The sequence below is a fragment of the Sycon ciliatum genome, chromosome 1, assembly GCF_964019385.1.
Source record: "Sycon ciliatum chromosome 1, ocSycCili1.1, whole genome shotgun sequence".
NCBI lineage: Eukaryota > Metazoa > Porifera > Calcarea > Leucosolenida > Sycettidae > Sycon > Sycon ciliatum.
In genome coordinates this window covers 96,327,998-96,339,059 of record NC_088643.1, presented here as the reverse complement: position 1 = coordinate 96,339,059, position 11,062 = coordinate 96,327,998, and the positions used below count along the sequence as shown (strand labels likewise).

The 11,062-nt window shown below is 49.2% G+C and overlaps 1 protein-coding gene across 1 annotated transcript; it reads left to right on the top strand.

Moving 5' to 3' along the window:
* Positions 1-260: 260 nt before the first annotated feature.
* LOC135807184 (uncharacterized) lies at positions 261-3,240 on the top strand. Its single transcript, XM_065321201.1, has 3 exons — positions 261-428; positions 1,507-1,656; positions 3,125-3,240. Exons 1-3 carry the CDS (start codon positions 288-290, stop codon positions 3,170-3,172), a joined length of 339 nt encoding a protein of 112 aa, XP_065177273.1. The 5' UTR covers positions 261-287; the 3' UTR covers positions 3,173-3,240.
* The last annotated feature ends 7,822 nt before the right edge of the window (positions 3,241-11,062 follow it).

Here is an 11,062-nt window from a genome sequence, read left to right as displayed (position 1 = left end):
CAGGCATGCAAGGCCGGCACAGCTGCGGTGGCTGGGGCGGCCTCAGCCGCCCCACTTTTTTCGCCGTTTTTTTGTTCTTGTTTTTTTAGCACACTGCAACAAAGCGCGATGATCGCAGCTCAGCTCAAACGTGGCAAATAATGAAAAATCCTTGTGTATCAAGGTCAAGGTGTGTGTGTGTGTGTGTGTGTGTGTGTGTGTGTGTGCCTGTGTGTGTACGTGCATGTGTGTGTACGTGCCTGTGACGTGTACAGCCGGTGTGTGCACACCGCTAGCTAAACCGACCAATGGCTACTCCCAGGGCACAAACTATTCTGCTGGAGGCAGCGTCGTCTTCGGCTGAAATTCCGGATACAACCTGCAGGGAAGCATTGTGCGCATCTGCCAGATTGACGGTTCCTGGAGTGGGGCAGCTGCCTCATGTAATCGTAAGTTGAATTTCAAGAGAGCCAATATATCCCTCTTGTGTAGAGAAGCTTCAGGCTTGTAGGAAGGCAGATTCTGGTGGCGTTGATCTTTCCTATTTACAGAGCATGTAATGGTCTGGGTGTTACCTGCCACTTTTCATCATCACAAATGATGATCGTGCTTCAAGTATCACAAGACCCAGGACCAGTCGGGCATCTCAGCCTGAGTCCTTAGGATATATGTTATACTTGTAGGTGTATGGTTAGGGAGTTTCATCGGGTAGAGGCGACGGTTTCAAATAGGACACAGGTTGCAAACCGGAACGGACTCAATATTCACGTTCTCTCTTGGTATTTTGATTAGAAAACATATGTCACAGTGAGACTACGATGTGTTATACTCCGAGCCAAAATTTCATGGCTCTGCGATGACCATACGTGCCATACCAAGCAGGTGAGTTTTTGACGTGTTGCTTCGCACTGCGACTTGAGTTTTCGACTTTCGAAAAATCAACTTCTTGTCGCAGGTAAACAGCGGCTCGCCTCTTGCCAATAAAGCACCGCATACCAATCAAAACTAATGGAAGCACACACAAGGCTTATTGTTACTCTGTACTGGCCGTCGTGGAGCGATAGCAATTACCTAATTTCAGACCCAGAGTGAATTTGACGTGCACTCTAAAACGTATCCGGTTTGGAGCCACCTCTGATTTGAACTTTTTTTGAAGCGAAAAATTGGGCAACTTGGAGGCAATGGGTCAACCCAAAGGAGTGGCTCAGTTCGATTGACTCTGGCCCCAGAGCAAACTTCAGCATGCCAGTTTCCTTCCACAAACATATTTCGAGTGAAAAATCAACGCTGATGATCGGTTTGGGTCTATACAAATTTGGCTGTCAAGGCGTTCCGGTATCGAACCGTCTACTCTACCAGAATACTGGGTTGTTGGCATAAGCCGGTAACTTTTGTCGAGCCTGTTTTAGGCTACCACCTCCTCCAAATATGCTAATATCTCTTGACTGTACAAAAGATGTGCCGAGCAGACACTTTCTTCATCTCTTGACTACTTTGTGTGTTGTGTGTATGGGTACGTGTATCCAGCCATTCAACTGCAGTGCCAGTCTGGCTACCTGCCCTGCCTGCGTTCCAGTGGCTGTATCCTGCCATCACAGCGCTGCGACTGTGTTTGGTACGACTGTGCTGATGGCTCTGATGCACAGTACTGCCCAGGCAAGGTCACACCAGCTCCAGGTAAGCACCAGCAGCAGCACTGATAGTAGTACCATGACTTCTATTATTATTACAGGGTGCGACAGAGCTCTCGGCCATTGAAGAAAATGTTGAGTCACCTCCACCACCACACTGCGCTCTTTAGCCGACTAGACCCTCCTGCACACAACCATCACCATTGCGAGGACACTTCCGTAGACGATATTGATAAACTCCTTCAGACAACTGTTTCGCCAATACATAGCTCATCAGTGAAGGTAGATATTGAATGATTAAAAATATAGACCAAACTGCTATTATATAGGGGGTTTCCACATACAAAACTGGCATAGCTGAGGTGATAACGCGGGAAAAGGAAAGTGTGAAGTACTGTTGACGCGCATTGGACATGCATGCAGCGTCGGATATTCGGCGCGGAAAATCAATCACTATTCAATGCAGAAATAACGTGCCAGAATCAGAGTACTATGTAGCTAGTAGTGAGAGTCTGTGTACTAGTATTGCAGTTGTCCGAGCGCCATGAAGGCCTGCGAACGCACCTCACGACCCGCCGACGTCGACAGCCACAGCACCCCTGGGGCATAACACAGTACCTCTCGCCCGTCGCGCCAAGACGCTTGGCAGTCACTAGGCTTCATGCCACCGATGTTGTCCGCAAGCTACCTTGTTATCTGCCCATCACCCACTGCCGCTGACACGCTGGGAGGCCCCGCGGCATTCGCCCAGTATATCGTCGTCAGAGCTGTGTCGACGGTACAATAACGCTGGTAGAAACAAACAGTTGGTCGTATGGTATTGCGTCCTCCGGATTGTCCCTTGACTCGTCTTGTCCCTCTTCTTGCTCTGACGCTAATGACTTCTATTACAAGCAAAATGTAGAGGCTGAGCTACTGTTTACCGCTATTCACTGCTGTATTTATTTTATTACTTTGCATGGCCATGTTGAGGCAGTCTTCGCATCAATTTCCTTTACACAATGCGTGTACTACAATGTATTCAAAACCAACGTCTGTGCCACGTACACATACGCAAACGTTTTAGGGATGAAACGAGTATATCGAATACTCGAGCGCTTGCTCGAAAATTCGAAAGGAGTGAGGACTCGTGTCGCAAAACACTAAAAAGTATCTTGTATGCACAGTGTACTGTTTGCTTGTACATCAAGCACGTCTGTTACTCTGACCAGTACTGATAACCCATGCAAGTGTGAAATTATTACTTGTCCCTACTTACCAACAAAAGACGTAGTTCAGACTATTTCCTGCACTAGGCTGCATGCAAGACTACATGTGTATCAGGTGTAATACGTTCAGTGTTACGAGAGTGTGTGCAGTACATTGTTTTTATGTTGTCAGTAAAATACTCGTACTCGCTCGTTTTTTCAAAGAGTACTCGAGTCCTCAATTTTGGCACTCGTTTCACCCCTAGGCCGAACATGCATGCACTGAATGCCTGTGCTCTGTGCTCTGTGCACTCTGTGCTTGTGCAGGTCAAACCGACTGCCAGGTCCTGTCACCACCGGCACTGGGCTCAATGACCGTGAACGGCTTGATGTTCAGCAACACGACCACGTTTGTGTGCACATCTCCCTATGTCCTTATGGGCTCGGCCATGCGTACTTGTGAAATCAACGGCCAGTGGAGCGGTGTGCAGCCAACTGTTACTTGCGTCCGTAAGTACATGTACCAATGCTCGACTGGCTTGTATTATGCATTCCCGTTCATCACACCGCTCATACTGTCAAATGCTGCCTCTTCTCATTCACAATGGCATGGGTCACAGTAGATAGGCCTGGTGCAGGTATTGCTTGCTGCAGTACAGTATGACATGTTTGAAGAAGGGCTGAGGCTTCCTGCAGCTTCATCTGTGAAAAGAATTCGGGTGGACACACCCATTCCCATAGCGCTGCACATCACATCCGAACCAGTTCCGTTATTTTTACAACGTTTCGGCACTTGGCCATCGTCAGGTAATAACAATGAATACCGTGGAAGCCACACAAGAGCAGTATATACGCAGAGTGTAGCGCCAAAAAAGATGCGAATTATGTCACCTAGTATGCAGAAGGGGGGACAGAGAGAGAGAAAAGGCGCAACTAGCACATCACGGAGGAGAAGCAGCAGAAGGTAGCGCGCATTGTGCACTGTGAATGGCGTTACGCAGAGTGTAGCGCCAAAAAATAAAATGAAGCGAGTTATGTCACCTCTATACAGAGGGGGGGGGGAAGAGAGAAGGTGCAACTGTGCACATCACGGAGAAGAAGAGCGCGCCGTTGTACTCTACGAAGTGAGGGTACATGCCAAATAATTATGGTGTTAATTCTAGCACAGGAGGGGAGCACGGAGCCCCATGAGTCAATGCACTATGAGGTTAAACTTCCATGCCAAACTGTTACCACCAGGGACGCGACGATGCATCAGGAACAGAATGGATTTGAGTGACCCGCCTCATATTATAATTATTCACTGATATTGAAGTAGCAGCAGGGGAAGCTAAGAAAATTCACAACAAATCCCATCCGGTGCTTATGTTCACATGGGGCTTGGCATCACGAATCTCAATCGCCTCGCGCAGTTTGCGACGGGCTCGATCAGGCTCTCTTCCTATTACTTCAACTGCAGAGAATGCACTTTGCCCATAGTTAAGCTTACATCCAGGGTGAGTGGTACGAAAATGTTGGCCCCATGGCTTGTCGAGTTCCTGGCGTCTTGCCTCACCATTATGTTCTTCCAGGCGAGTTTCCAGAAAGCGGCCAGTCTCACCAACATATTGTTCCGGACATTCTTTGCACTTCAGCTGATATACAACATTCTTCTGCATACATACATCCTGTCCCCCGGATATACACGAGATACACGGCCCCTTTGGGCGACCTCTCTTTTTCGGTTGTAGCGGATTTGCAGCCTTGACACATAGAGGAGGAACTAGGGCGGAGCGACACAATGTGCGCCTCAGGCTACCAGTGTGCTCATATACGACTCTAACCGGAATTTTATACTTTCTGATTGCTTTATTCACTGCTTGATGTACTTTATCTGACTTATATGGAAGCTTTAGAAATGCGCAGCATGGGTTGGCATGGCGACGACGCTTTGGCCTTATGGAGGCAGTGCGTGCCTCTTCAATGATTCTCTCTGGGTAATTGTTCAGTCTTAATTGTTCATGAACCCTCAGCTTGCACAGTATTCATTGTTATTACCTGACGATGGCCAAGTGCCGAAACGTTGTAAAAATAACGGAACTGGTTCGGATGTGATGTGCAGCGCTATGGGAATGGGTGTGTCCACCCGAATTCTTTTCACAGATGAAGCTGCAGGAAGCCTCAGCCCTTCTTAAGACTTGGTTCTCCTCTTGCCGGAGCGAGGCAGCGTGGCGGTTTGTACAATGGTCTTGGAAGCTGCAGAGGAGCGAGTGTCAATTGTCTTTTCTTTTGCAGTGCCGGCGAGAGGGATTGATCCCCAGATTCATTTCGAATTGTGTGCGGAAGCCAGCATCAACGAGTCACAAGACCATCAGAGAACACAGGAGACATCAGTACTGCCGCCGTCTTCTCTGCGATGCCATCGAAGACAAATGCGCAGAGAAAGATTACCGCGGGAGGCGATACAAGCAGTCCAGAGAGCAACTGTGGACGTTTACACAGTCGGACTACATATTGATCCGTTCTCTTCAACGTGCAGTGGTTACCGAAGAACGAATAAGTTCCAACGCCAGACTAAATCGGAAGATTTCTGGACTTCGAGAGGCGGATCAACGTGTGGCGGGAACCAACAGCTCACCCCGCGGCCCAACTCCTGTTGCCGCCATTCGTGTTGCGTCATCCAGTGGGCATACGACCAATGCTGAGCCAGTCCATGAGCGGGCGTTGGTGGTGGGCGACTGTGTGTCCGACCAGACAAGGCGTCTGCTGGAACATGGACCTAGCTTTGTCCCGTCGACGGGGAGGCTCACCAAGCAAGAACGAACAGATGTTGAGACATCGGTAGAGAGGATGGCGTTCACCCTCCGGTGGCAACAGCCCCAGCCTCAGGGTGTGGACCTCAAAGAGGAGGACCCACCGCCAGAGATCAGACAGGACAAGAAATTGTGGAAGGTGATGAAGCGTGGCTTTAAGCAGCCCCCACAGATGGATGACAAAGACGAAAGGAACATGGCCAACTTCCGCGACGAGGTGTTAGGGGCTTATGAGAGACACACACCCTCTAAGCCCAATCTGACGCAGGAGGAGCGGGTGGAGCTGAAGCGACTTCGCACAGACCAAGAAACCATCATCAAACCATCGGATAAAAGTAAAAACTCGTTGCTATGAGACAGGAGCTGTGTTTGCAGAAAGCAGAAGACATATTATCGAACATGACCATGGATGAGAAAGTAGATTTGACCATAAAGTCCTACGAGACCAAGACACCAGAAGTAATACTGTCAGAGTGCAAGAACATGGATTCAAAACTCCTAAAGTCAATCCTACCAAGCAGTACGAAGTTCCCCGAGTGGTACGGTCTTCCAAAGGACCATAAGCAGAACTTACCATTGCGACCCGTGGTAGCAGCGTGCGACAGCCCAACGACTGGAGTATCTATTGTATTGGAGCGCATCCTACAGCAGCTCATTCAATTTGTCCCGGCCCACCTGGCTAACACGACGGAAGCAATAACCCACATCTGTGACGCATGTCCGGGATTGAACGCCCCCGATGGCACCATTGTTATGTCCATGGATGTAGCCGGGTTATATCCGAGCATACCTATTCGGGAGGGCGTTCAGGCAGTGGTGGATATGCTGCAGCAGTATTCCCAGCGGATTGACATGTTTGGGCTGAGTGTGAGCGGGGTACGGAATCTGCTGCTGTTTGTTCTCAGCCACAACTATTTCAGATTCGGCCATCAGATCTATCACCAAGTCGACGGGGTGGCAATGGGTAACAATCTTGCACCCCAATTTGCGATTCTATTCATGCATACGGTTGAGGCCAGGCTTCTGCAGGATTCTCCGTTAGTACCGCTCCTCTACAAACGCTACATCGACGATATCCTGCTGCTATGGACCCACGGCAGAGAGAGCTTGATGCGGTTTGTGCAGCACTTCAACTCTGCACACCCAAGTATCAACTTCACATATGAGCTCAGCGAGGTGAGTGGCTTCATAAATTATATGGATATCACAATTATGATCCAGGAAGACAAGCTGGTATACAAGCTGTACCAGAAGGCATGTGCTAGTGGTCTACTAACTGATTATACTTCGGCAGTTCCCCACCATATCAAATTGGCAGTTGCTTCGTCACAATTCCTAAGAGCTCAGAGGCTCTCATCGAATACCAGAATGCGTGCAGAAAGTGAAGCGAGGGTTCATGAACAATTAAGATTGAACAATTACCCAGAGAGAATCATTGAAGAGGCACGCACTACCTCCATAAGGCCAAAGCGTCGTCGCCATGCCAACCCATGCTGCGCATTTCTAAAGCTTCCATATAAGTCAGATAAAGTACATCAAGCAGTGAATAAAGCAATCAGAAAGTATAAAATTCCGGTTAGAGTCGTATATGAGCACACTGGTAGCCTGAGGCGCACATTGTGTCGCTCCGCCCTCGTTCCTCCTCTATGTGTCAAGGCTGAAAATCCGCTACAACCGAAAAAGAGAGGTCGCCCAAAGGGGCCGTGTATCTCGTGTATATCCGGGGGACAGGATGTATGTATGCAGAAGAATGTTGTATATCAGCTGAAGTGCAAAGAATGTCCGGAACAATATGTTGGTGAGACTGGCCGCTTTCTGGAAACTCGCCTGGAAGAACATAATGGTGAGGCAAGACGCCAGGAACTCGACAAGCCATGGGGCCAACATTTTCGTACCACTCACCCTGGATGTAAGCTTAACTATGGGCAAAGCGCATTCTCTGCAGTTGAAGTAATAGGAAGAGAGCCTGATCGAGCCCGTCGCAAACTGCGCGAGGCGATTGAGATTCGTGATGCCAAGCCCCATGTGAACATAAGCACCGGATGGGATTTGTTGTGAATTTTCTTAGCTTCCCCTGCTGCTACTTCAATATCAGTGAATAATTATAATATGAGGCGGGTCACTCAAATCCATTCTGTTCCTGATGCCTCGTCGCGTCCCTGGTGGTAACAGTTTGGCATCGAAGTTTAACCTCATAGTGCATTGACTCATGGGGCTCCGTGCTCCCCTCCTGTGCTAGAATTAACACCATAATTATTTGGCATGTACCCTCACTTCGTAGAGTACAACGGCGCGCTCTTCTTCTCCGTGATGTGCACAGTTGCACCTTCTCTCTTCCCCCCCCCTCTGTATAGAGGTGACATAACTCGCATCATTTTATTTTTTGGCGCTACACTCTGCGTAACGCCATTCACAGAGCACAATGCGCGCTACCTTCTGCTGCTTCTCCTCCGTGATGTGCTAGTTGCGCCTTTTCTCTCTCTCTGTCCCCCCTTCTGCATACTAGGTGACATAATTCGCATCTTTTTTGGCGCTGCACTCTGCGTATATACTGCTCTTGTGTGGCTTGCACGGTATTCATTGTTATTACCTGACGATGGCCAAGTGCCAAAACGTTGTAAAAATAACGGAACTGGTTCGGATGTGATATGCAGCGCTACGGGAATGGGTGTGTCCACCCGAATTCTTTTCACAGATGAAGCTGCGGGAAGCCTCAGCCCTTCTTAAGACTTGGTTCTCCTCTTCCAGGAGCGAGGCAGCGTGGTGGTTTGTACAATGGTCTTGGAAGCTGCAGAGGAACGAGTGTCAATCGGTTTTTCTTTTGCAGTGCCGGCGAGAGGGATTGATCCCCAGATTTATTTCGAATTGTGTGCGGAAGCCAGCATCAACGAGTCACAAGACCATCAGAGAACACAAGAGACATCAGTACTGCCGCCGTCTTCTCTGCGATGCCATCGAAGACAAATGCGCAGAGAAAGATTACCGCGGGAGGCGATACAAGCAGTCTAGAGAGCAAATGTGGACGTTTACACAGTCGGACTACCTATTGATCCGTTCTCTTCAACGTGCAGTGGTTACCGAAGAACGAATAAGTTCCAACGCCAGACTAAATCGGAAGATTTCTGGGCTTCGAGAGGCGGATCAACGTGTGGCGGGAACCAACAGCTCACCCCGCGGCCCAACTCCTGTTGCCGCCGTTGGTGTTGCGTCACCCGGTGGACGTACGACCAATGCTGAGCCAGTCAATGAGCGGGCGTTGGTGGTGGGCGACTGTGTGTCCGACCAGACAAGGCGTCTGCTGGAACATGGACCTAGCTTTGTCCCGTCGACGGGGAGGCTCACCAAGCAAGAACGAACAGATGTTGAGACATCGGTAGAGAGGATGGCGTTCACCCTCCGGTGGCAACAGCCCCAGCCTCAGGGTGTGGACCTCAAAGAGGAGGACCCACCGCCAGAGATCAGACAGGACAAGAAATTGTGGAAGCTGATGAAGCATGGCTTTAAGCAGCCCCCACAGATGGATGACAAAGACGAAAGGAACATGGCCAACTTCCGCGACGAGGTGTTACGAGCTTACGACAGACACACACCCTCTAAGCCCAATCTGACGCAGGAGGAGCGGGTGGAGCTGAAGCGACTTCGCACAGACCAAGAAACCATCATCAAACCATCGGATAAAAGTAAAAAACTCGTTGCTATGAGACAGGAGCTGTATTTGCAGAAAGCAGAAGACATATTATCGAACATGACCATGTATGAGAAAGTAGATTTGACCATAGAGTCCTACGAGACCAAGACACGAGAAGTAATACTGTCAGAGTGCAAGAACATGGATTCAAAACTCCTAAAGTCAATCCTACCAAGCAGTACGAAGTTCCCCGAGTGGTACGGTCTTCCAAAGGACCATAAGCAGAACTTACCATTGCGACCCGTGGTAGCAGCGTGCGACAGCCCAACGACTGGAGTATCTATTGTATTGGAGCGCATCCTACAGCAGCTCATTCAATTTGTCCCGGCCCACCTGGCTAACACGACGGAAGCAATAACCCACATCTGTGACGCATGTCCGGGATTGAACGCCCCCGATGGCACCATTGTTATGTCCATGGATGTAGTCGGGTTATATCCGAGCATACCTATTTGGGAGGGCGTTCAGGCAGTGGTGGATATGCTGCAGCAGTATTCCCAGCGGATCGACATGTTTGGGCTGAGTGTGAGCGGGGTACGGAATCTGCTGCTGTTTGTTCTCAGCCACAACTATATCAGATTCGGCCATCAGATCTATCACCAAGTCGACGGGGTGGCAATGGGTAACAATCTTGCACCCCCATTTGCGATTCTATTCATGCATACGGTTGAGGCCAGGCTTCTGCAGGATTCTCCGTTAGTACCGCTCCTCTACAAACGCTACATCGACGATATCCTGCTGCTATGGACCCACGGCAGAGAGAGCTTGATGCGGTTTGTGCAGCATTTCAACTCGGCACACCCAAGTATCAACTTCACATATGAGCTCAGCGAGGTGAGTGGCTCCATTAATAATATGGATATCACAATTATGATCCAGGAAGGCAAGCTGGCATACAAGCTGTACCAGAAGGCATGTGCTAGTGGTCTACTCATTGATTATACTTCGGCAGTTCCCCACCATATCAAATTGGCAGTTGCTTCGTCACAATTCCTAAGAGCTCAGAGGCTCTCATCGAATACCAGAATGCGTGCAGAAAGTGAAGCGATGGTTCATGAGCAATTAAGATTGAACAATTACCCAGAGAGAATCATTGAACAGGCACGCACTGCCTCCATAAGGCCAAAGCGTCGTCGCCATGCCAACCCATGCTGCGCATTTCTAAATCTTCCATATAAGTCAGATAAAGTACATCAAGCAGTGAATAAAGCAATCAGAAAGTATAAAATTCCGGTTAGAGTCGTATATGAGCACACTGGTAGCCTGAGGCGCACATTGTGTCGCTCCGCCCTCGTTCCTCCCCTATGTGTCAAGGCTGCAAATCCGCTACAACCGAAAAAGAGAGGTCGCCCAAAGGGGCCGTGTATCTCGTGTATATCCGGGGGACAGGATGTATGTATGCAGAAGAATGTTGTATATCAGCTGAAGTGCAAAGAATGTCCGGAACAATATGTTGGTGAGACTGGCCGCTTTCTGGAAACTCGCCTGGAAGAACATAATGGTGAGGCAAGACGCCAGGAACTCGACAAGCCATGGGGCCAACATTTTCGCACCGCTCACCCTGGATGTAAGCTTAACTATGGGCAAAGTGCATTCTCTGCAGTTGAAGTAATAGGAAGAGAGCCTGATCGAGCCCGTCGCAAACTGCGCGAGGCAATTGAGATTCGTGATGCCAAGCCCCATGTGAACATAAGCACCGGATGGGATTTGTTGTGAATTTTCTCAGTTTCCCCTGCTGCTACTTCAATATCACTGAATAATTATAATATGAGGCGGGTCACTCAA

Bases quoted from the DNA above. Each gene is read 5' to 3' on its own strand.
- LOC135807184 (XM_065321201.1), top strand. From the start codon at position 288: ATGGCTACTCCCAGGGCACAAACTATTCTGCTGGAGGCAGCGTCGTCT. The intron at 429-1,506 runs GTAAGTTGAATT...ACGTGTATCCAG, and splicing joins GGCAGCTGCCTCATGTAATC to CCATTCAACTGCAGTGCCAG. The intron at 1,657-3,124 runs GTAAGCACCAGC...GTGCTTGTGCAG, and splicing joins CAAGGTCACACCAGCTCCAG to GTCAAACCGACTGCCAGGTC.